The 26779-nt window shown below is 45.3% G+C and overlaps 1 protein-coding gene across 1 annotated transcript in view; it reads left to right on the top strand.

Moving 5' to 3' along the window:
- The first annotated feature begins 1018 nt into the window (after positions 1-1018).
- Positions 1019-26779, top strand: part of LOC147451197 (uncharacterized) — an 81263-nt gene continuing 55502 nt past the window's right edge. The window contains exons 1-2 of the mRNA XM_086520157.1: positions 1019-1774; positions 1879-2055. Of these exons, the coding sequence (XP_086376283.1) occupies positions 1027-1774; positions 1879-2055 (925 nt within the window). The 5' untranslated portion in view covers positions 1019-1026. The remainder of the gene's footprint in view (positions 1775-1878; positions 2056-26779) is intronic.

Below are 26779 nucleotides of genomic sequence, written 5' to 3'. Positions count from 1 at the left end.
CTAAAACAAGCTATTTTTTTTTCTAAAAATGATATATGCATAGATTCTCATTGTATACTTATCCATGTATTATTCAAAAAAGTTTCAATGTGCTATGAAGGTTTTTAAAGGGTCTACATGGGATATCAAAACTTTTGAGCGATTTTTGTTCGATTGTACCTAAAAGATGACTCTTAAAAAATAATAATTTCACACGAATCATTTATTTCTATTTTTTTTCAACTCCCTACATGCCTTGTGAACAAATCCCTGAAAGGTTTTGATGAGGTTTTTTGTGGTTCATGAGAACAAGAATTTACAAAAAAATTGCTTATAACCACAAAAGTGGCTCATGTGCACACAACCCTAGTATTAACCAACATATGATGATTCATCGACAAGTCCTTCATGGTGGAGGTCCCTTAACCTTCTCAACTAGAGCGCCCAAGCCCCACCCCATACACCAAGAGAATTAGCAAGTCACTACTTCTCGCAAACACGATTACCTTGAGCTGACAACAATGGTGCATAATTTGGCAGGTCTTTTCGTGTACCATATTGATAGTAGCTTATGAGAACGTGCTTCTTTGGTTTTGGGGATGGATGAAGCATTCCCCGATGAAGCTAGTACATAAATTATCAGATGGTGAAGCTGCAACTCAAAAATTATGGGGCTGCTTCACCCTTGACAAGAGCCGAGGGGTGGACCCAAGGTGAGCAGGGGCAACAAGGATTTTCCTTAAACCTGGCGCACCCACAAAGGAAGGAGTGGGGGGCACTGCTCAGGAGAAGTTTTCGCTTAATGTTGGAATCTGCCTTCGCTTGCTTTTCTTCCTAAATATTAGCTTTATAACTTCATTTTTGCGCGGAATAGCACAAAGCTTGTAGGGCTACGAGAAGCCAAGGACTTAGCTATACAATTCAAGTCCCTGGGTGCGACCCGGCCCTTAACGCCTTTCTCATTTGGTCACTGATAAAAAATGAAAGCGAACTGTTTTGGTTTCGCCACCTTCTTTTGCATTTCTCCCTGCTAGGGAGGGGAACCTCATGGCTATGGCGGACTCCGACAATTTGGCGTCGCGCCTTCTTCTCAGACAAAGCAGCGTCTCCAAGAGGGTAAAACTCGAGGACCCTGCAGCCTCTCAATCCCTTCACACGCTCCACGATGAAGATGACGATGTCCATGGTGCTGGTGTCACGTTCTCTGCTGTATCTTCTTCCTCGCCATCCTGCCTCCACAACGGCACCGGAAAAAGACCCCGTCCTCCCCGCCTCAGCAGCCATGGCCTCACCCCCGAGCTCCTCTTCCACATGCGCCCCAGCAAAATCAGGTTCTCTTCTAAATCCTCTGATAAAACTAGGTTCTCTGAATTCTCCAGGGTTTTCCCTCCTGCGGAAGAAGCTTCTACAAACACGATCGAAGAGGCATCCAGCCTCGAATGGCAGCTCCTTCCCTGCTTGAAAGAGGTCATTCCTGGAGACCTCCGACAATCAGTTCTCCAGCCTTGCATCGACAGGCTCTCCACTGTCATCCAAAGTGATGCACCACGCTCTGTTCAGTCTTTTCCCAAAGTTAGCCGCACTTCAAGTCGGCACGGACCTGTGCCAAAGCCTTCTCGACTAGCACAGTCAAGGTATAGCGGAGAGCTTGTACATGATGGTGTCTCAGGTGAAAGCCATGAAGCTTGGAATTCTCAGACAAAGAGTGGCGTGATGTTGTGGAAACGTAGAAGGGGAAAGTTTGCCGTTTCCTCTCCATCAGATGCAACCAGCTACATGTGGATGTCCTTTCTAAGTATCCTAGATAGAGAGAGAGAGAGAGAGAGAGAGAGAGAGAGAGAGAGAGAGAGAGAGAGAGAGAACTAGAGAGTCTTTATCTTTGACATCATCACATGGTAGATTTGTTGAGACAAAATCCAGATTACCCAGAGTTCATATATTTGCAGCCTGCTAAAGCTTCTCGTTCAACATTTGACCCTTATGACCTTGATATTGTTGCACATAATGAAGTTTCCAGTCCTTATTTCTACACCATGAGTAGTGCTGGTGTCACCTTGTTCAGAGATCTTGATGCAGGTGAGAAACAATAATCATGCTTTTGTATGCGGTTTAAAAGAATCTGCATCATAAATCTCTCTCTCTCTCTCTCTCTCTCTCTCTCTCTCTCTCTCTCTCTCTCTCTCTCTCTCCACACACACACACACACACACACATTTTTTTAGTAAGAGCATTTGATTTACTAATGGGAAACCTCAAAACAAGGAAAACCCATGGAAAACATTACACGTGGTAAATAAGAAAGAGTCAAAGGAGAGCTCATAGTGAAGAGGGGAGAGCTCATCCAAATCCTGAGCAAATTTAAGAGATTGTCAAAGGGCGGTTTTTTAGAGGAACACATAATCCATGTGAACCTGTCGGAACATGAGATAATTACATGCTTTCCAAATTGTCCAAAGCACCTAGAATCTAACCCAGTAAAAAAAGTATGCATAGGATTGAAGCAGTGGCGGAAGCACTCCAAAAATCCAGAAACATTGGCCAGAATGTTGCCCTGGAAAACGGTTATGACACACTTTCATAACTTTGTTGCGCCACTATGCAGTACCTTTATCCATATGCCATACTTTATTGCAGTGTTCCTCTAGCCAAGAAGATGATTGCAAATGGCAATATTTTTCTTTTGCAGATAAAGAGAGGATCGAGGATCCTACATAATGTCAATCACAAAGTCGATTCTCAACGACAAGCGACGGAATTGGAGATCTAGAGTCCACAATCTCTTAATGATTTTCCTTGTGTGTTTGTAATGCATTCCAAGACCAAAAGTAAGAGCAGCTTGTCGAAACGATAATACATTCCCATCGGCATCCACAACATGTGATATTGCATCAATGCCTTTTTGGGAAAGAAAATACGCCTGTCTTGGAGACCGTCGAACAAGGGTTTGATCAAAAGCCAAACTCCAATTTAAACTCTCAAGCTTGAGTGAATTGCCACTCGCATCATCCCTACCATGTCATGACAGCTGCTTCGTGACTTGTTTCCAATCTGCTACCAGACTGGAAGCAAGGGGGCAGGTTGGAATCGTAGCTTCAAAGTTTCCAAAAACCACATCCCAATAGGAAGGCTGCCAATGACCAAAGGCAGGTGTAAAAAACACATGAGAGCACAAAAAGGCCAACATCAACGTCCATGGTTGTTTTTGCTCCATTAGTACTATAACAATGGGGCCTTCCTCCTAATAGCACGAGAACACAAAATGTAAGATATTCATGCCACCACACTTTTTTAGAGTGCATAATTTGTCCATAGCAAGCAGCCGCAACCTTTTCTTATGAGAGCAAGTAGATCAAGAATGATCCAAAATCGAAGACATTAAAGCGCGAAGACGACGAGGTGGCCTATGCAACAACAGTAGGAAAAGCTGCAAATATGCAAACAAGATGGACTTTACTATTCTAAGTCGTACATGTAACGACCAAGTAGACAATTTCCAATACTGTAATTTGGATTTAATTTTTTGCTCAACCCAATCCAAACATTTTGCATGGTTTACTGACCAAGCCAAAGGATAACCAAGATGCCGCACTAGTTGATCAGGCTTCACTATCTCACCTGGCCACAATATAGAATGCCAATCCATTTGATGCAATGGCAAAAACTTGGATTTTTGGAAGTTAACATGAAGACCAGCAACCAACCCATAATTATGCGAGGCATCCATGATACAACGAACATCATCTGGATGATTTTTGGTCAGAACATAGAATCATCAGCATATGCTTGTGCCACAAAATGATTGCGAGAAGGTAATTCTAATCTATACAAATGACCAGATGCCGTCAAGGAGTTCAAGTAAAGCAATAGAGGATGAGTGGCAATAGCAACACTTAAAGGGAATCCTTGCCCGACTGAACGCCCAAGGTTCCACATCTGTGTAAGCTCACAATCAATTATTCCAAAAGATTGACTATGTTCATAAAGAGAGTAGACCACACGATGCATCTTCAATTTAAAACCCAAGCCTGCCATAATCTGTACAATGAAGTCCCATTGAACAGTATCAAATGCTTTCTCTATATCAACTTGCATGATAAGCACATCTTGCCTAGTATACTTCGCATACTCAATGCCAATGAAAGCATTGGCAAGATTATCCATAATTTTCTTGTGAGGAATGAATCCATACTGAGCGGCATGTATACTAGAGAACAAACGATCTTTAATTCGTATAGCAATCATTTTTGACAGAAATTTATGTCACGATTGTGACTATGTTACAATATTACATCTAGTCCTAGTTGGAGATATGCCTACGCTTGGATGGTCACGACTTCAGCATAACCTTTAATTTTACTGAATTAAAGTGTCCAACCAGCTTCGTTTATTCCCAATATGAACACACCTTACTTTTAATAAATCCATGTTGAAGGGGAGATATAACATCAGCTAACACCGGGGTCATTCTTTTAGCAATGAGTTTAGCCAATACCTTGTATACCACAATCATCATTGTGATGGGTCTCCAATGCTTGAGTTGAGAGCATGCTACTTCCTTGGGGATGAGCTTAATTAATCCTTTCTTCACACTTGAATCAAGTGTACCTATAGGTGCGCCTCTTCAACAATTAAAACTTACGTTACCAAACAAAATGCCAGCCAGACAACGATTTAAATTGTTGCACGTTGCTCCTACCCCATCACCCAACGTTGGCCTTGTGTGCATCTCCTGGGTGTGGTACATTTCCAAGCCATGGCCGATGAATCTCTTTCGTATATTTCGTACATAGATGAAGGTCCCGAGGAAGAACTACCGGCATATCCTTTCCCTGCACCGGAGGTCATTGTCATTCCCGACACTCTAGAGTGAGAACCAGAGCCCGCGCTGGGGGTTATCATAATTCATGATTCCAAACCCAAATTAGCTCCAGAATCGGCTCCACACCCGCTCCAATTCCTCTGCCACAAGCAGAACTTTTGCCCCAGAATTACCTGGTCTACGTTACACATCGCCATTTCTCTTAGTTCCAGACGTGGATGGTGTGGCATATTCACTTGACGTACAAGCCGTTCCATTTGCCAAACTTCGAGTACATCCATGGCCGGTACACTCACTTGGCGACTCTTCACGGCGCGATCGGAGAGAACAACAGAAACAAGCTCAGTTCAGGCAACAAGCAACGGAGCCTTGTTCAACTTCAAGATTCTACTCTCAAGATCGACAATATCAAAGCAGATCTCCTTCAAATGCTCCACTTGATCATGGTAAAGGACGTTATTTTTTTGAAGATCGGCGTTCCAATACTCAGCAAGGTTCTTCGTCAAAAGCTTCTTCGACTTCAAAGATGGATGGATTATGTACAATTTGTGGTGGTGACCATAGATGGTATGTATGTCCAAAGAAACCAAATCCGTTTAATTTGAGAAGAAGAAATACCAATGCGGAAACATTATCAAATTCTGAACAACCAGCTTTTGCTAAAGATAAAGGAAAATCTCTGGTCAATACAATTCGTGTCCCAGCGGATATGACTATTCTTATGAAGCATGCTCGGTGTGATTCTTTAGCTTTGGAGCCTCTCTCAAAGCAAGTTTTGAGTCCTCTTGGAACTCTCAATGGTTAATCCATCAATGTTTTGGTGGATAGTGGATGCTCAAATAACTTCTTCAACCCTCGGATAGTTCAATAGCTTGGTTTACCAACTCAGAAGACATCTCACTTATATGATGTGGAATTAGCAGATGAATCAGTTTTAACTTGTGATGAGATAGTTCGACAGTTGCAGTTCCATATTCAAAATTATGCAGATCAACTGGATTTTGAGGTCGTGCCTTTATCTTACTACGACATGATTCTTGGTTTGCATTGGTTATTCTTGATCTAACAATTAGTTTTCGAGGACATACTATCAATCTGTTCAAAGATGGACGTGAATTGATTTTACATGGGCTTATCATGCAGAACGAGTAATCCAAGCCTCACCTGCACAAGTCAAACGGCGTGATACAGTGGATTATGCAACGAATATGATTTTCGATGCAGATGCAGACATTATTATTGATGAATTTTTGAATTCATTAACTTCTACTGAACCAATTGATGAAGACAAAGATTGTTTCGAGCAAGAAGTTTCTACAAGTGATACTTTGTTAACAAATACAAATAAAGACATAGTCGTAGATTTTGAGTGTGAAGACGATTATGCTTTCTTTGCTTCTTTGTTGGATGATGATATATGCCAATTGCAATTCATGAAGTGATAGGTTCTGAAGATGATTCTGAAGAATTTTGGGATTCACTATTAGAAGATGATTACATTCTCAATCCAAAATACTCTCCAGTGATTAGTAACGTTGAAGTTACTCCCTTCGAAGAATGCATTGAGAGGATTTCCTCCTCACCAAATATTTTGCAATTATTGGAAGATTTTGAACCAAAAGTCTTACATCAAATGAAGGATTTTGAAGATCAATGTATTGTTGCAATCAACTTGATTAAGCCACATTTCTCTAAAAAGTCTTTGAATGATGCAATGACATGGGATTTAGTAGTCAAAGCAAAAAGGTTTCGCAAGAAGAAAAGGTTCCAGATAACTCAAAGATTGAAGCTTTTTGGAGATTCAATTCTTTTCTGTCCACATCAGAAGTCATTTCTTTAATAGAGGCTCTCATTTTAAATGGGAGGGATTGTCACAATTGTGACTATGTTACAGTATTACCTCTAGTTCTGTAGAACCTTTCGAGGGGCCAAAATTTAAAGAATCTGAAGCCTATAAGTTATACCAACTTATGGTATCCCGTCCGAAGGGGCCAAAGGGACAAAATAATTAAAAATTGTGCAATGGATGTTGACGTAGTAGTGTTGTATTGACGGCCTACGAATTGCGCTGACCGTTGACGTGGCAGAGTACGGATTTTCGTGAATTTCGCTAGCTGCTCCGAGCGCTAGCTTTTGGCCGTGGATGCTTTTAGAACTTAAGATTTTCATGTATTGCTTTTTGGAAGGCCATGAGCCTATAAATTGTAACTAGGGTCTCTCTTTCTCTCAAATTTGCCTAGGAGCTCTGAGCAGAGAGGACCCTCGGACTTTGCATTAATATAAAAATAAATACCGAAAGGGATGTTAGACTTTGGGGCCAATACCTCTGGGCACGTAACTACGCCGGGGCTGTGTCTCTCTCTTAAATTGTGATAAGATTCTGCTAAGTGGTTTTAAGTATTTCCTCATGTGTCGTGCTAGATTCCCGACTATTGCAGACTTAGGCAGGGCCCAGTGGGGCACTATGCAAGTTCAAGGTAGCCTTAAGGGCTTCTTGAACAATTATGCGCCCAACTATGGGAGTGCATGGGTTGAGTTTTGGTTACATATTGTGGAGTCATGGCCTCATGTAGAGCAGTGGTGCATTGGGGGGGGGGCCTTCAACATGCTTGAGGATCCTATAGATAGGATTAGGGGCAGCCATTCTACTAAAAATGGAGTTGAGTTGGTTGCTTGGGAGCGCCTATGGATGACTATGAGGATTTCGGATGCATGCTTTGTGCGGCCTTCAGACAACCTCTCTTTCTCTTGATCAGACCACAGAGTAGGAGGGATGAATCTATCCATGAAAGATCGTTTTAACGCTAGTGATCACAACACTGACATGGGAGGTTTCGTATGCATTTTGAGGGACTACCTTTTCAGATCCTGCACCAATGATTCTTACTTTATCAGATAGACATCAGAGTGGCACTTGTTAGACTTACACCACTCTGTTGCTTCACAGGTCTAGGGCATACATGTACGGCTAGTATGTCTCCGGACTGGCTACCCATAGTCTAGATTGCTTCTAGTCCGCATGCCGCCCGAGTTTGGGGCCGGCCGCCCACCTTGTCCGGGTGCCCTCATATATATTTCATTTAATTCTTGTTGGGTTGTGGGGGATTTTAATTTTTTCCAGGCATTGTCCTACCTCCCCTTGGGAACCTATTTATGGGGCCGGGGGGGGGTACCACTTCCAACATCTGATGTACTGATAGGTCTTGTGGTTGATGGTAGTCGTGGGGGGTTGATCGCCCCCTCGTGTAACAAACTTGGACACCCCAAGTCTAAATTCTACGGCGACACAACAGAGATTTACTTCAAACAGTTCACAAAAGACGACGCGGCCCGACGTAGTTCCGTGCCAAGAGGTATTGGCCCGATCTTCCAAAAGCTGCCAGCGCTAATTGCGGAAGTGCGTACGTACTGCCACATAAGCAAATAAGCGCGTTTTACAAAATCTGCCACGTCAAGAGTCAGCGCGAATTGCGGGCGTCCGTACAATCCGTACACCTTGCCACGTCGGCATGTCGACGCATTTCATGTGGCTGCCATGTCAGCAGGGTGTGCGTGTGTGTCCGGGGGCTTGCCACGTCACCAATTTGTGACACCTCTTCACCACTCTAGCGTTTTGTGTTTTCCTCTCTCTCTCTCTCTCTCTCTCTCTCTCTCTATTCCATCATTTTGTCACTTCATTTCATTCTGTTACTCTGACTTTGTATCAGATCCACCACATTGTAACGCTCTGGTCTCATAGGTCATTTTGGCCTTTTGAAGACGTTAATATAACATTTCATTTCATTTCTCCTCTTTCATACTTCCGCACACGGGCACTCTTGCTGGCTACCCATAGTCTAGGTTGCTCTTGGTCCCCGGCCACCCGAGTTTGGGGCCAGCCGCCCACCTTGTCCGGGCGCCCTCATATATATTTCATTTATTTCTTGTTGGGTTGTGGGGGATTTTTCTAGGCATTGCCCTACCTCCCCTTCGGCACCTATTTATGGGGCCAGGGGGTACCACTTCCAACATCTGATGTACTGACAGGTCTTGTGGTTGATGGTAGTCATGGGAGGCTGATTGCCCCCTCCTCTTCACCACTCTAGTGTTTTGTGTTTTCCTCTCTCTCTCTCTCTCTCTCTCTCTCTCTCTCTCTCATGCTTCCACACATGCGCACTCTCACAACACTCATGCTTCACATTCCAGAGGATTTTTTTCTTCTTGGAGAAAACGATTCTTCTATTAGTTAATGAAACTGCCCATAGGGATACAACCACCTCTACTAGAGAGGGCTACAACAATCATAAGAAGAGACTCCCAAAATGAAAAACAGCATATGTACAATGAGGCTAAATCTGAAGATGGGAGGAGGGAAAAGCCACGTAGGTGGACGGTAGTACCATCTGAGCCGGACCATGGTGAAGAAAGGCCAAGGGCGCCAGAGTCGAAGGAAAGCCTCTGTATGCTCCCGCATGAGGTCGGAGCTGCCCTGGAGTCTCTCGAACTATCCCCTGAGAGTATGGATTAGCTCTAGCCAAAGATCTCGAATTGTCTCTGCTGGTGGTACAGGGTGAGTCTCGAAGACGTGGAAGCAGCGGGCTCGCCAGATGAACCAGAGTGTCAGGCCGCAGATGAGCTCCCAACACTCCTCTCTCTCACTGCACCACTCCTGTGGAGTAAGCTTTATAGCAGGCTGGAGTGTAGGGCGACCCCCCTGGATCACTATCATCCTGTTGGTGGAGGATAGCTCAAACTGTAGTGCCAGGCCCGTGAGAGTGGACCAAGCAGCTGCCCCCCAAGTGTACTGTCGTGCTGTGGAAAATGTTGCCATCAGCTGAAGGACACGAAGCCAAACTTGCTGTGCCATAGGACAGTCCCAAAGACAATCACGTTGACTCTCCACAGGATGGCCACAAGCTGCGCATGCTGCCCGAGAGACCACTATCTACAAGCCAGCTCCCCACTGCTGTAGCTCTGTGTGCAACCAACTACTGGAACAAAGTGACTCACCTCGGCTATCTGGCGTCCCACACATAGTTACATGGGACGGCGGGTCGGGGTCGGGGTCGGGGTCGGGGACGGGGACGGGGACAGGGACGGGACGGCAAAAGTCAGGAAACGCGGACGGGGGTCGGGACGACATTTTTTTTAAGAGTTTTTTTGGCATTTTTTGACCTATATACATGCCACACACATAGAGCATCACTTTGACCACAAATTTACACTAAATAGACCAAAGAACATGAGTCATATAGACGCAAATGTGCTAATAAAACATCGAGAAATGAGGACCCAAAGGGTGGCTTTTATAGCCATTGGGGTGCTTCAAAGTTCAAACATATGGCTATTAGAGAGAAACTAGCCTCTAGAAATGATCAGGTTTTCAAATTTTAAAAAAAGTCCCCTTCCATCCCCTACCGTCCCCTACCGTCCCCTGCCGTCCCCTCCGTCCCCTGCCGTTCCTTGCCGTCCCCTGCCGTCCCTGGGACGTTTTGCCTGCGTTCCCACTTGGCAGCCATTTTTCCGTCCGTCCCCTGCCGTCCCCACCCGTCTCCGTCCCGCCGTCCCCATCCCGAAAATGGGCGTCCCCCGTCCCTAGGGTCCGTCCCCTCCATCCCTTGTAACTATGGTCCCACAACCCTACCCAAAAAGCTGACAAGAACTTAGCTGTGATACCCTCCTCTTGCCAATGAGGTGCTGTAGCAGGACGAGTCTCTCTCCGTGCTGCCAGTATGTGATGTCCCAGTTGAACAGTGTACTGAAAGAAAGGGACACGTGGATGGTCGTCTGAGGCGAAAGGTTCCCGCCAAAACCACTCTCCAGGATTCCACTGTACTCGTGCTAGTGGGGAGCCCTCCCAAGCCCACAGCCTCCAGTGGCGAGTGTCAAGAGCTGCTGGGTCAGGATCTATGACAAGTCCTCCCACAGATGCCCACAACTCGGATCCTCTGAAAACAACACTCTGCAACCTGTGGGGCCTCAACTGAAACTCGGTGTAAACGACCCTCACCTTGTAGGTCGAAAAACAGGGAGGGTATAGTCTCTGAGCAAGCCCGAACTGCGATGAGGACCTCCAGTCGCGTGAAGGCCCCCATCCATCTGGGCACTGCTGACTCAAGAGGTGTGAGCCACTCAGTTGGTACTGCCTCTGTGATGTCCTGACACATGCTCTGCACCCCTCTCATGCCTTGTAGCTGGATGCTCTAAAGCTCCTCTGACAAGCGTGAGAACTGTAGCCATTCACCTAAGGTGCGTGCTGGACCCTTTGCCATGGGACCCCAAGAAACATGAGACCCACTACCAACCAAGTGGCCTCTCTGAGTGCTAACCATGGGGTTTCAAACAAGGGGCTGTCGCAAACGCTCCTCCTTGCAAGTAGGTTGGTGCTGCTCCAGGCCTCTCCTCAACTGCTCCTAAGAATGGAGCAGACTCACAGCAAAACGGTTCTCCAGTCTTGTAACCGACTTGGACACTCCAAGTCAAAAATCAATCGCGACAGCACTAAATAACCACTTCAAAACAATTCACAGATCACAATAGATTTGCACTGGCCCGGCGGAGTTCCGTGCCTAGAGATATTGGCCCCAAAGACTGGCGCCCCTTTCGGTATTTCTTTTTATATTAGTCAGATCAAAGTACAAGAGAGTGGCTAGGGTTTCACTCTCAGACTTTGCGTCCAGATGCTCTAAGAAGTGAGGCCCTCACCACTAATTTAAAGGTTACAAGGGATGCCCAAAGGCAGAGCCCCAAAAGCTTCAAATCAAAAGCAATTGCTCTCTCGCTCTCACAGAGAGTCAAAACTTGAAAGCAAAAGCGTTCTCTCTCTCTTTCTCATATTGTAGAGAAAAAGCAAAATTTGTGTCGCTCATCATTTTCAAAAATTTTTATTTTATTTTATTTTAATAGCCTCCGCGATTTTTGGAAATTAGGGTTTTGGGCAAAAATTAGGGTTTGCAAGAATTTTAGGGTTTCTGGCAGAAATTAGGGTTTTTGCTGTCCGCCACGTCATCACTTTGTGACATACCCCCCTCTTGAAAGCATTGTAATCGACCGCGATTACGCCTGCAAAACCGACGAAAGCCATAAACCGTCTTAGCAGACACTGACTGTTAGTACCTACGTACTAGGAACACACATCTAGCACATGTACAAAATCGACAGTCACATCACACGACATCACAGGACGTCACCAGACATCACAAGACATCACATGACATTCAACATTCATTCGGATCTTAGACCATGATTTATCGGCAATGTAGCTAGCAATCACATCTAGGTCCAATCGGGACCTCATCGATGTCCGATTGACTAACCCCTATTGCAACCATGTCTATTCGAGATCAATCAGACCAAAATGCTGCAGTCATTTCGGCTATCAGTTTCTGCACTCAAAAGAAGTCAAGAACAAATCAGTATCATTATCAGGAATTCCATTTTATAAAGTCATCCAGCAGAATACTGTCAGCTCTCAGTATCCCTGAAGCTCAAAGAGACATCAGTGACTTTAGTATCAAAATCAATTTTCGACGCTCCATCTCTCGCTGCTCCGCTGGAGTAGGCCTAAGCGGGCCATACTCCGTGCTGGAATCTTCGTTGTGATCCCTACCCGCATCTCCAGATGCAGAGGGAGTCAACTGATCATTGCCTGAAGCCATAGGTGCCGCGGAAAAAAAAATTCAGGGATCGGATTTCCCGTAGAAGAGAAATCGGGCGTGCTCTGATACCACTGTAACAGACTTGGACACTCCAAGTCAAAAATCAATCGCGGCAGCACCAAATAACCACTTCAAAACAATTCACAGATCACAATAGATTTGCATTGGCCCGGCGGAGTTCCGTCCAAAGACTGGCGCCCCTTTCGGTATTTCTTTTTATATTAATCAGATCAAAGTACAAGAGAGTGGCTAGGGTTTCACTCTCAGACTTTGCGTCCAGATGCTTTGAGAAGTGAGGCCCTCACCACTAATTTAAAGGTTACAAGGGATGCCCAAAAGCAGAGCCCCAAAAGCTTCAAATCAAAAGCAATTGCTCTTTCTCTCTCTCACAGAGAGTCAAAACTTGAAAGCAAAAGCATTCTCTCTCTCTTTCTCATATTGTAGAGAAAAAGCAAAATTTGCGTCGCTCATCATTTTCAAATTATTTTATTTTATTTTAATAGCCTCCGCGATTTTTGGAAATTAGGGTTTTTGGCAAAAATTAGGGTTTGCAAGAATTTTAGGGTTTCCGGTAGAAATTAGGGTTTCTGTTGTCCGCCACGTCATCACTTTGTGAGAAGTCTCCTGCACAGTCCAACTTTGCACATCTCTGTGTAAATCCATCTGGTCGAAGGTCTCCAAGGCCTCCAGCCCGAGGCACTCTAGCACTAAGCCGCTGAAGCAAAAACTCCTTACAGGGCTCCTCCCCTAGAAGCAATCCTCTGACAACAAACTTCCCAAGAAGGGCTCTGCTTTGCAGTGGTGGGTCTATGATCCCCAACCCCCCCCCGAGAACAAGGAAGAGTGATGACCCGTCAGGTCACTTTGGCCCGGGCTATCTGAGTGTCGCGCCCTGACCAAAGGAAATTCTTGATCAACTTCTCTACCTGGCTGATGCAAGAACTCGAAAAGATCCAACAAGATGTGATGTACCACATAGTAGCCAATAACACCTGGGTGGCCACTACAACTCTCCCTACCAGAGAAAGTCGTGTAGAGCTCCAATGTAACAGCTTCCTCCTGATGGACAGGAGGAGGGGAGCAATCTGCTACTCAGGAGACAAGTCCAAACCAACCTGACAGCCAGAGTATCGAACTGCAGTCCCTGGGGGAATCCATCTGAAACCCTCACCTGGCAGCCAATCAGGCGTAGGAGCATTACCAACCGAGAAAGCCACTGTCTTTCTCCAGTTGATCAGTGCACCTGATGCACAACAAAAGGTCTCAAGAGCCTGCTCACACCTGTGAAGGTTGGCCTCCTGGCCCTCCAAGTACAAAGCTGAGCGTCTGCAAACTCAGCATCCAGTAGCTCGTCGCCCCATATAGGGAGTGCTAAGCCACATAGACCAACCTGCTGTGAAACCAAAAATTTGCTCATCGCCTCAGCATAGAACAGAAAGAGGAAGGGGGAAAGAGGGCAGCCCTGTCTGACCCAACGTGTGAGCATGAAGCGATCTCCTCTACCACCTGCCAAAAGTACCGGACTGTGTGCCCGTCTGTAAAGAGCCGACACACCTCTGATCCAGGCATCTGACAAGCCCATCTTGCGTAGAGTGCCCTCCGAAAAGTCCCAGTCAACTCTATCGTAGCCCTTCTCAAAATCGAGAAGAAGTATCACCAGATCCTCACCACGGAGGCGCGCGAGGGCAGATTCCTCCCAAAACATAAAGATGTTGTCAAGGATACTACGCTCCTCTGTTTGTGTCCCATGTATAATGCTCTCTAGAAGTGGCTGAATCCTCAAACTCAGAGCCTTGGCAAGAATTTTGTAGGGTGAGTTGAGGATGGTGATGGGCCGCCACTGTCGAATCTCATCCAAGGAGCCACCCTCCTTGGGAATGAGGTAAATCAGACCCTCACTCATGTTGTCAGGCATCTCTCATGTGTGTAGGATGTATTGAAAAGCGCTGCAGAGATTTGAGCGAAGCAAGTCCCAGTACTCTAAGAAAAAGCTGGTAGTCAAACCATCCTCACTTGGACAGCTACCATGGGGAAGTGCTCTGAGGGCTGCGTAGAGCTCCTCTAGCTGAAGAGGCAGCTCAAGCATCTGGCGCATCTCCTCAGCCACAAGACAAGACATTTGTGCCCAAACCTGCTCTCTGCATGCATCCTGACACTCTGACTGAGGCTCTGCTGACATCAGGTCACAGTAAAAGTCAGTAGCAATTGCACGCATGTCCTCTGGCTCTGAAACAACTGACCTGTCAAGCCTCCTCAACTGGCTGACCCTAGCATGCGTATTCTGAGGGACATTTCGAGGGACAATCAGTTTGCACTTTTTGTTAAGGAGTTAGCTTCTCCTTTCGGCTCTTTTGATCAAGGAGTTAGCTTCTCCTTTCGTCCAGATCAAAACTCTTGATATTCCGGTGTAGTAAAATTAGCCATCACACCCAAACCGTACTGATCTTCCATGGGTGTCTTGATGCACTAAAATTACATACCCAGTCAATCTCATCCAATTAGGAATATTTAGTAGTTGGCATATCACAATGCAACACAAATGCTTTACATATGCATGTTACAAGACATAGAAACATAAAGTTGCTGATGAACACTCCCCCCACAAATAACTATCCAGGTCCGAGCCATGAGCTGTTCAACGACTCCCTCATCACTCCTCTCGTAAATAACCTAAAAAGGTCCGGGCCATGAAATATAGAGGCCTTTTACAACCAAACGCCCCTCCAGACCGCAGGTGCTGAGAGTAACCACTACTCAGACTTCTTAATACCCCCCCCGTAAATAACCACAAGGGTCCGGGCCATGAGTGACAACACTTTTCAATCATTCAATACTCCCCCTGCAAATAACCACAAGGGTCCGGGCCATGAGTATGAACAAGCATTCTCAAACATCATTTCTCACCCTCCACCCGGGAGTAAAATCACCAATCATTGAGACCAATATTAAAACCACAGTCAAACATTTCAAATCGGCACCAAAACAGGTTCAAAACACGTACTATCCATTTCAAACAAATTTCAACAAGTTCTCAAACAGATTTCAAACTTAAAAAGCAATCTCGACATCAGTCGAGCTCGAAAAGTCGATTGACGTTCCATCCTGGAACCTGCACCTGAAATTAGAGTTAGTTTCATTCCGTAAGGTCGTAGCCGAACACAGCATGGTCCATCAGCTCTTGGACAGACAATGTTTCTTTGGCAGCGATGGTAGTCCCAAGATAGCAATCGCACCGAACCTCCAAGGTTATCAACTCGAGAAGAGACATCTACTGATAGATGTCGAGAAATTTCAAGATATAACCTGTTAGGGTTTCCATGGCAAGCATTTCAGGATACCCCTTTGTCACCAGCGTGTGACTACTATCTATCCTTTTTGTTGATTTCTTTCTTATTATCTATTTACTTTCACTTTTTGGAAACACCCCTCAGGAAATCTAACTGCCCTGCATTGCATAGCTAGTGTGGAACTGTCCAGAGGGAGTCCAGGCCTGAGGGCAAGAGAGCACTAAGGTTGGACAAAGACTATGGTTAGCCAAAGTGGCGTCATTGACTAGCCAAAGTGGAATCCTTTGCTACAGAGGCTACATTTCAGTTCTAAATGTGGCCGCAGTGTACAAAGAGGGTCAGATGACCTAGAAAGATACAATGGCAGCATCTCCTAAAATTTAGGGAACTGCTATTTTGGGATTTGAAAATGTGTTGGCGTCATTACCTCCGGAATGACAAGGGGAACATTTTCTTACTCTGCCATGAAGTCAACTGGGCAACCGGTTGGGAGATTTTTAGGCGGCAACCCCGAAACGGGAAAATGCTTATAAATGTGCCAAGTGGCACCTTCTGGTGCACTTTCCTCATGCAAGAGAAGGGGGCGCTGATTTTAGAGAGGAGAAGGGCTCATTTTCAGCCTGTCACAGGCTAAGAGCTATGGAGTGCTTGCTTTCCCTCTTATGTACAGTGCGGTGCTAGGAGTGATGCCCTGCACGCTACGCACTGCCCTCTCTCTCCCCTATGGCAGTATGTTATGCCCCTCTAGTGGGCTTTTCATTAGACCAATGTACAGTTGTGTGGGTTCATGCGCGATTGCCGAGGCAAGAGCCTCTTGCACAGGTACTGGATTAGCTAGCGGCTAATCCCCCGCAGGTACAGGTGATTCAGAGAGGTTTCATGCCAGAAATCTCATCCGATTCAAAGGGCAAGTAGCCCTACAGGTGCGGGAGCTCGAGGACTTGCTACAGATGCGACCGGCACGCGAAACGGAGCCTGAAACAGTAAATTACAGCCTGCTTTGTATTTTTGCAGGTTTAGGGTTTTGGCCGTAAACGGACCCTAATACCCCCAGGAGGTTCGGGGACGCAAGGGGACCGCTGTACAGGTGATTTGGCGCATTATCAGGGCTGAAAACAGAGAATTCAGCGTGCTGCAGATTCTCGCCAGGTTTTGCAAAGTGCCCGTATGCGTCGGGAAAGTCAGTCAATGCGTGGGAATACTGACTGTGAAGTGTCCTAGTACAATTATGCTGTCGAAATCAGGCCGGAACAGTGGAAATTCAGCCGAGTTGTGCGGGGCAGCTTGTAGGGAACCACAGCGTTTATTCCCTCTTTTGAACAATAAAGAAATACCGAAAGGGGCGCCTAAGTTAGGGGCCAATCTGGTGTCGGTCTACTCATACAGGTGCAATCTAGCAGCCTGTATCCCTCTCCCCTTTGTTGTGTCTTGAAAGTACAGGTAAAGTGGACGACAAATTAAATGGGTGAAAGCTAAATCAAGGTTTAAAGTAAAGTCTACCGCCCTTTTTGGATTGAACAGGCCGGTTTCATGGTTCCATCGACGGGATTAAATCACTTTTTCCCATAGAAGTGAGCCTTGGTCAGTTTGGGCTTGAAGACACAGGGGATCATAGACCAGACATAGGAAATAGCAATTATGGCTGACAGATCAGATGATGTGACTGAAGAGGTTTCCTCTTCACAGGATCAACAGACACATGAAGTGGGTGAGTCCTCAAGACCACCACAGACAGATGATGATATATTCAGGACCCAGTTAGCTACTGCTGTGGCTATGTTCACACAAGTAATGCAGAACCTGAGGTTTTTAGCCTTTCTGCAACCTCCTGTTCCGTCTCAGCAAGTTGGGTCATTGGATCATATTCAAAAGCCTGTTAAGGCTCAAGCACAGGTGATTCATATTGCACAGTTAATGGAAACACCTGTACACTTGACGGAGAACATGCAGTCTCCACAACCTGTGCCTAAGGTGCAAGAACAGGTGGCTGAGATGCCAGTATTTCAAGCTGTACCAGTTCAGCCCGCCACCTTTCAGCAGCCTATGGCTGGTTCTAATGGGCAGGGAAGTAACCTACAGGCTATGCAACAGGTCTTCCCACCACCTTCAGTACACCCTGGCTATTTTGGAGGTGGATCGGTATTCCAGAGCATGGCTGGTCATGCATCTGGAAATCAGTTTTACACGCCAGGAACAGTGTTCGGGGGTGCTCAAACGATGATGCCTAACCCCATGTATGGTGTCATGGGCATGCTACCAGGGTTTCAGAGCACTCAGGGCCAATTTGGGATGCCACAGGCAAATTTTGGTATGGCTGGAATTACAAATCAGCAGCCAAATATGGCGTTTCCAGGTCAACTTAATTGCGGTCAGGGAACACAAATGAACCCTAACAGTGTTCCCATGTTTCAGTCACTTCCATATGAAAATTTAACGCCGCTGGAGAGGCCAACTCCGTACAAAGAAGGTGGCAAAGGTGTGACATTCACGACCTTTACAGGGTTTGATGACAGGAAGAAGGCTCTCTCATTCCTCCAGCAGTTTGACAAGGCCTATGCAGGGGGAAAATTTACAGGGGCTTCAAAGGTCTGCAAGGTAGCCACTTTCTTGACAGGGAATGCGGGACAATGGTGGACAACTTTATTGCTTCAAGGGCAAGCTCCGTCCACATGGATTTACTTCAAGCAGATTTTTGCAGCAGCGTGGTTGTCTGATGACTTTGAAGCAGATGTCATGACAGAATGGCACCAGCTTAATGCTGCTACTTGCAAAGAATCTGGATGATTACAATCGGAAGTTTTGGAAAGCTCTACTTCCAGTAACTTCCTATAGGTTTGTGCCATTGACAGAACAGATTGAAAAATACTGTTGTGGCCTACCCAAAGGATTGAGAAAGTACTGTACGAAGACCAAAGTCACTACTTTGATGCAGCGCATCGAGGTAGCAAACACTGGCAATGGTTTGCTCAAGGGAGAAGATTGTGAATTCAATACTGGCCTCAAGGAAGGATCAGCCAAGAAAAATTCAGCGAAGAAGTATGTTCCCAACGAGGTTCCTAAAGTGACTCAGGAGCCAGCCAACGGAGGGAAAGATAAAGCTACGGCTGAATCAGAAAAGGGACCAGCGAAGAAATGGAAAAGACGTTTTCCTCGCAAGTCGGAAGAGCAAAAGAAGGTCGTGAGGTTAGAGAATAAATGCTTTATTTGTGAGTAGCCTGGCCACATTGCTTACAATTGTCCTACAAAGAAAAGGCCAGCTGATTCTGAAGACAAGGAGGACAGGAAAGGAAAGAAGCCCATGGCTAGTCTAGTGCCAGATATGGTAGGCGACAAGCCAAATTCAGATGCAAGTGAGCTTTGCAGAGCATAGGGAAAGGTCAGGGATCAAACAGTGCTTATGTTCTTTGATCCAGGTGCCAAAGCCAACTTTATTTCCCCAGAATTGGCTTCAAAGTTGGGAATCAGACGTGAAGAGATGGAGTATACAGCAGAGGCAGGTTTGGCATGTCCTGGCCATACAGAGGCTGTGACACCCATCATTGGAAAGTTGCGTCTACATATCCAGTCCTATGTAGATGTTGAAGAATTTTACATCATGCCATTGGACGGATGTGATGTGTTGTTAGGTATTCCTTGGTTGTTTCGTGTACAGGGAATCATGGATGCCTACAACAAAAAGATCATTGTACAGAGCAAGGGAAAGACTCACATTCTGGATGTAAAGCTTAAAGGGGAGTCTATTCCCACTGTATCAGCTTCTGCTATTACTTCTGTAATGAAAAAGTATCTTTCTGCGTACTTGGTTTTTGCACGTGAAGTGTTAGATTGTGATGAATCAAATTTATCTATGCTAGATAAAGAAAGGTCAATGTTTTTACAATAGTATAGTGACTGTTTTTCCGGTTCATTACCGTCTCAATTACCGCCAGAGAGACCCGAGGACCATGCGATAGATTTGGTGCCTGGCAGTAGCCCACCAAATAAGCCTCCGTACAGGGTTAGTGCGGCTCAGCAGAAAGAGATAATGGGCCAAGTACAGGAGCTGTTAGAAAAGGGGCTGATTCAGCCCAGTTCATCTCCATTCTGTTCTCCAGTGTTGTTGGTGCAGAAAAAGGATGGCTCATGGCGTATGTGCATAGACTACCGTGCACTGAACAAGAATACCATCAAGAATAGGCTCCCTATACCTAGAATTGATGATATTATGGACAAATTAGAAGGAGCAGCTATGTTTAGCAGGATAGATCTAAAGAGTGGGTACCATCAGATCCGCATTAGATCAGAGGATGTGCACAAGACTGGTTTTAGAACGACGTTTGGCCTCTACGAATTTTTAGTGATGCCCTTTGGTCTCACAAATGCTCCTGCTACGTTCAATAGGATGATGGACAGAATTTTCCGTCCACACCAGCAGTTTGTTGGTACATTCTTTGATGACATGATAGTCTACTCAAAGAATGAAGAGGAGCATAGGCATCACTTGGACATTGTGTTTAAAGAGTTACGCAGTCATAGGTTGCTCATCAATGCAAAGAAAAGTGATTTTTTTCTGGAAGAGATTCATTTTCTCGGACACATTGTCTCAAAGGATGGTGTCAGAATGGATCCTGCAAAAGTTGAAGCGATCAAGTCATGGCCAAATTTGAAGACGGTACATGATGTCCGAAGCTTTTTGGGACTATGCTCCTATTACAGAAGGTTTATCTGAAATTTCGCCGAGATTGCTTCACCTTTACATGCTCTTCAAAAGAAGGCAGTCACTTTTAGATGGACACAGAAAGAGATTTCAGCTTTTAATCTCTTAAAGGAAAAGATGACTTCGGATCCAGTCATTGTGTTGCCAGATCTTAGGAAGTCATTTGTGGTCCAGTGTGATGCTTGTGGTAGTAGCATTGGTGCAATGCTAATGCAAGATGGTAGGGTAGTAGCCTATGAGAGCAGAATTTTGCAAGGGCCAGAGATGACCATGCAGGTCTATGAGAAAGAGTTACTGGCTGTGATTCATGCGCTCTTAAGTTGGAAACACTACCTGCTAGGTGCAGATTTCGTTGTCCAAACGAACCATCAGACCTTGCGATACTTCTTGACACAGACAAAGTTATCTGAGAAGCATATGCGATGGACAAATATCTTGTCAATGTTCCATTTTCAGATTGTGCATGTGGAAGGCAAGAAGAACGTTGTGGCTGATGCCTTGTCAAGGAAGCCACAAATTTCAGCTGTGTCGATTCCTTATCATCATGAACTTGATGATATGAGAGAACAGTATGCAAATGATGAAGATTTTGCAAGGGTCTTTGAGCAGCTAATGGATGGACAACGTCATGAACACTATCTTCTTAAAGACGGGTTCATGATGATGCATGGCAGATTGTGTGTCACAAAGCCATTGCGACGCAAAGTTATAGAAGAGAGTCATGTCCCACCGTATGCAGGGCATCGTGGTATTGATACTACAGTTAAAGCGGTTGAGACATTCTTCTACTGGCCTACATTGAGAAGAGATGTGGATGTCTTTGTGCGAGAATGCCTAATATGCCAAAAGGTCAAGTTTGACAGGCAAAAGGCACCAAGGTTATTGCAACCACTACCTATTCCAGATAAACCATGGGAAAGTATTGCTATGGATTTTATCTTTGATCTTCCGAGAATGCAGACAGGAAAGGATGGTATTTGGACTATTATTTGCAGATTTAGCAAACAGGCTCATTTTATTTCTGTCAGGAAGAAGATAAAGCCAGATCAGATGGCACGCTTGTTTATGAGAAATATTTTCAAGTATCATGGCATGCCACAGTCGATTGTTAGCGACCGTGATCCACGCATGACAAGTTTGTTCTGGAGAGGCTTGTTTGAGAATATGGGCACAACGCTCAAATTCTCTTCGTCATTTCATTCTCAAACAGATGGGCAATCAGAAGAGGCAAATTCTACTGTCCTAGATCTGCTGAAGTGTTATGTGTCAGAGCATAAAGGAAAGTGGGAGCAGTATTTGCCATTGGTGGAGTATGCATACAATAATACAGTGCATTCATCAACTAGCAAGGCACCTTTTGAGATAGTTGAAGGTGGCAAGAAAGTTCCTCCCATATTGCATACGAAGGACAAGATATTTGAAGCAGATAAGTATGTTCAGGACATGGATGAAATGTACAAGAAGGTCAAAGTGGCCTTAGAAAGGACTTAGGCAAAGCAAAAGAAAGCAGTTGATCGTCACCGTCGTGAAGTGGTATATTCACTTGGTGATTGGGTGCTTTTACGCTTTGAAAAGGCAAGGTTAAAGAAGATGAAGGGCAAGGAAAGACTGTTTCCAAAGCTCAGCATGCGTTACTATGGGCCTTTTCAAGTGTGCGACATAATGAGTGCTGTTTCATATAGGCTGAAATTGCCTGACAGTTGGAAGATTCACAATGCGTTTCATGTGAGTCTTCTCAGACCCTATGTGGGTGATGTGCCAGAAGATATGCCAGTTGAAGATCAGCTGGAAGTCGAGGAACTTGACGAGATCTTGGTCCCCGAACATATTTTGGCACACAAAGAAAGGAAAGTGAAAGGCAAGGTTGCTAGGCGTTACTTAGTAAAGTTCAGAAACTATCCACCAATGGATGCTAAGTGGATGGAAGAAGGTGAACTTGCAGAGTCACCAACTGTGTTATCACTTTACCTTGAAGCCTTCGGTTTGCAACCTACCTTGACCCCTTGAGTTTCAGAGCTACATGGATTGTTAGTGTGACAATGGCTTCTGAAACAAATGATGTACATGGTATTTAAAGTGATCTCAAATGAAATACCTGTTACATGAATGTTAGAGCTGTACAGATTGTCAGTTTGGCAATTGCTCTTATGGAATGTCCAAAAGTTTGGTTAGTGCTATAGAAGTGAGTATTTCTTGTCAATTTGTCAAGGATACAGTAATTGCTTCTATTAAAGAGGTGCTTCTATTAAAGAGTACATGTGTAACTGCATTCTTAAACTGTCGGTTTGGGTATGCTCGAAAGTGTTTCTATTAAAGAGGTGCTTCTATTAAAGAGTACATGTGTAACTGCATTCTTAAACTGTTGGTTTGGGTATGCTCGAAAGTGTTACGGGATCCAACGTGTACTATAAGACAGTGGCAAAATGTGCAGCTACCATTTTGTCATTGGAAAGTTAGTGACTCAAAGCAATGGCAGAGTGCGAAGCTACCACTATGTCATTGGGACAGGGTTCACACGCAGACAATACATGAGTCGACAAGGTGTTGAATACACCACGGTTGACAATGAGCATGTATGTGTCGTACATGTGTTGACAGGTGTTGAATGCATCAGTGTTGACTGTAAGCATGCACGACATAGATGCAAACGAGGACGTTTGAGATTTCAAGAGGGGGGTATGTCACCAGCGTGTGACTACTATCTATCCTTTTTGTTGATTTCTTTCTTATTATCTATTTACTTTCACTTTTTGGAAACACCCCTCGGGAAATCTAACTGCCCTGCATTGCATAGCTAGTGTGGAACTGTCCAGAGGGAGTCCAGGCTTGAGGGCAAGAGAGCACTAAGGTTGGACAAAGACTATGGTTAGACAAAGTGGGGTCATTGACTAGCCAAAGTGGAATCCTTTGCTACAGAGGCTACATTTCAGTTCTAGATGTGGCCGCAGTGTACAAAGAGGGTCAGATGACCTAGAAAGATACAATGGCAGCATCTCCTAAAATTTAGGGAACTGCTATTTTGGGACCTGAAAATGTGTTGGCTTCATTACCTCCGGAATGACAAGGGGAACATTTTCTTACTCTGCCATGAAGTCAACTGGGCAACCGGTTGGGAGATTTTTAGGCGGCAACCCCGAAACGGGAAAATGCTTATAAATGTGCCAAGTGGCACCTTTTGGTGCACTTTCCTCATGCAAGAGAAGGGGCGCTGATTTTAGAGAGGAGAAGGGCACATTTTCAACCTATCACAGGCTAAGAGCTATGGAGTGCTTGCTTTCCCTCCTATGTACAGTGTGGTGCCAGGAGTGATGCCCTGCACGCTACGCACTGCCCTCTCTCTCCCCTATGGCAGTATGTTATGCCCCTCTAGTGGGCTTTTCATTTGACCAATGTACAGTTGTGTGGGTTCATGCGCGATTGCCGAGGCAAGAGCCTCTTGCACAGGTACTGGATTAGCTAGCGGCTAATCCCCCGCAGGTATAGGTGATTCGGAGAGGTTTCACGCCAGAAATCTCGTCCAATTCAAAGGGCAAGTAGCCCTACAGGTGCGGGAGCTCGAGGACTTGCTACGGATGCGACCGGCACGCGAAACGGAGCCTGAAACAGTAAATTACAGCCTGCTTTGTATTTTTGCAGGTTTAGGGTTTTGGTTGTAAACGGACCCTAATACCCCCATGAGGTTCGGGGACGCAAGGGGACCGCTGTACAGGTGATTTGGCGCATTTTCAGGGCTGAAAACAGAGAATTTAGCGTGCTGCAGATTCTCGCCAGGTTTTGCAAAGTGCTCGTATGCGTCGGGAAAGTCAGTCAATGCGTGGGAATACTGACTGTGAAGTGTCCTAGTACAGTTATGCTGCCGAAATCAGGCCGGAACAGTGGAAATTCAGCCGAGTTGTGCGGGGCAGCTTGTAGGGAACCACATCGTTTATTCCCTCTTTTGAACAATAAAGAAATACCGAAAGGGGCGCCTAAGTTAGGGGCCAATCTGGTGTCGGTCTACTCATACAGGTGCAATCTAGCAGCCTGTATCCCTCTCCCCTTTGTTGTGTCTTGAAAGTACAGGTAAAGTGGACGACAAATTAAATGGGTGAAAGCTAAATCAAGGTTTAAAGTAAAGTCTACCGCCCTTTTTGGATTGAACAGGCCGGTTTCACCCTCTCTGCCAGAAGTTGCACTCCGAAGGAAGATGTCAGAAACCATATAAATTAGGGCTAAATTTTTCTTGAAAGCTAGCCAAGTACTTGGAGTATGCTGCTTAGTAGCTATCAACATCTTCACGGCACTGCCTCTGAGAAAAACAACAGCTCGAAACAAATCTTGGATCCTTCTCTTGTAAGTGATCTTTATGGCTTATGCCCTGTAAGACATGAGCGGTGAAGACGGGAGCGCGCTCGATGCGCGATGAAGTAAGGGTGGGAGTGGCTAATAAGTCCAAGGTCAGAAGCTGAAGATACCTCAAATAAATTCCAAAAGTCTTTGGTTTGCTATGTCTCCTCTTTTGTGGGACCGGTATGGTTTCAAAAAAGCACACGCCTGATGCTCTGATACCACTGTCACAAGACGGGCACCGCATGCCAACAGAAAAGAACAGACTGAACAGACTTTTAGCACTTCAATAACAACTGAATTGAAAGAGAGAGAGACGACACGCGACACGGAGTGGCGGAATTCCACCCCAGAGAGTATTGGCCCCAAACCTTGGCGCCCCTTTCGGTATTTCTTTATATTGCATCAACACAGTACATGCTGGTACTTTAGACTCTGCACCTTCTCCACGAAGCATACCAGAGAATGAGCCCTTAGCACATATTTAAAGGCCCTTGGCCTATGAAAAGCAGTTACAGTGAAAAGCCTTCAAAACTCAAAAGCTTCTGGTCTAAAAGCAATGCCAAAAAGCTGCCAGCGTAATTTACGGAAATCCGTACAGCCTGCCACGACATCAACCAATGTAATTTACGAAAATCTGCCACGTCAGCAGCTACGCAATTTCTTGTGTGTGTGTGTGTGTGGGTCCTGCTTTATTTCCTTCATGTCACTTGGGGCCCCATCGGACGGGGTCCCCATAAGTTGGTAGGACTTCTTCTTGTGTTACTTGTTCTTCTTAAGGTTTAGGCCCCTTGGTCGACATCTGCAAGTTGACTCCCTTCTTCAGAACTTTGACGCGTTAGCAGTTTGTGACACGTAGTGAAAGCACTACCAAGAGAAAGCCTAGCGGCATACGCGTGTCCAGTCCCCTGCGTCTGAGGAGGAGTGGAGGAGGGGTCAGGGGAGATGAGGCCGTGGGCCCTATCAGGGAGAGAGGAGGGACGGGAGGCGGGGGTGGAGGTGGAGGTGGGGGAGGGGGAGGAGGCAGGGGAGGCGGAGCGGTAGCGTCTGAGGGAGGAGGTGGAGGTGGAGGAACTGAAGTGGATGGGGCCTCCTCAGGCGGGTCCGGGGTTTGGAATACACCATTTTTCCATTCCCTGAATGACACACAACCTTTTTATGATTTTTACCCTTAAAAAATTATTCCAGTTTGGGACATGAATGAGTCAATGTCCAAAATTGCTATCAAAATGGATTGTACAACTTATAACCTCACCTTTGAAGGTCAATTAGAAACCTTCCAATAATTCCCTGTGTTCTGTACACAGTGAAGCACCACTGCATTTGTTGATAAGTAATTATCAAAGCCACAGGATACCTGGAATGGCGAACTGTGGTAGGTTGCATTCTTTGACTAGGCCAGAAAAGAGCATGCCATTCTTTAACATTGAAGGCAATAAGTTTGGATTTATTGAAGCGCATAAAGATAGAATGCTCTCCAGATCTTTGGGACTTTGTAAGGGTGATCTCGAGCCATAAACATATAGTCATCAGCATATGCTTGACTCACAAAATGTTTTCTGGAGGTATTACCAGTCTAGGTAATTGATTGGTAGAGGCATGCATACAAATTTAGTTCAATCCAGCTTTTTGGAATGGAAGGTGATCATACTAGTGTGACATCAAAGAAATTCTTTTTTGTTTGCATACATGGAAAGCTTCAAGTAGTGAATAGGGTCCATGGTTTTGTGTGAAGGCTTGGTCCATGGTTCTATGTGAAGGCCCATGGTTGCATACATGGTAAGCTTCAAGTATTGAATAGGGTTCACGGTTTTGTGTGAAGGTTTGGTCCATGGTTCTATGTGAAGGTTGTGGTTGACACTGAGTATTATGGTGATGCCATTTTGTGTACATTTGACTGGTAGGAAACGTGATGTAATCTGTCGATCTTTTTGAATGTTTGAGTATGCGTTAAGATTTGTTGTTATGTTCTGTGCTGTTTAATATCTCTTTTCACCACCACCAAAACAATGAAGCAATTTATGCTTAGGCTAGT

This window comes from Adiantum capillus-veneris, chromosome 9 (genome assembly GCF_014529385.1).
Source record: "Adiantum capillus-veneris isolate H3 chromosome 9, ASM1452938v2, whole genome shotgun sequence".
In the NCBI taxonomy this organism is placed as follows: domain Eukaryota; kingdom Viridiplantae; phylum Streptophyta; class Polypodiopsida; order Polypodiales; family Pteridaceae; genus Adiantum; species Adiantum capillus-veneris.
This window is presented reverse-complemented; position numbering and strand designations above follow the sequence as displayed.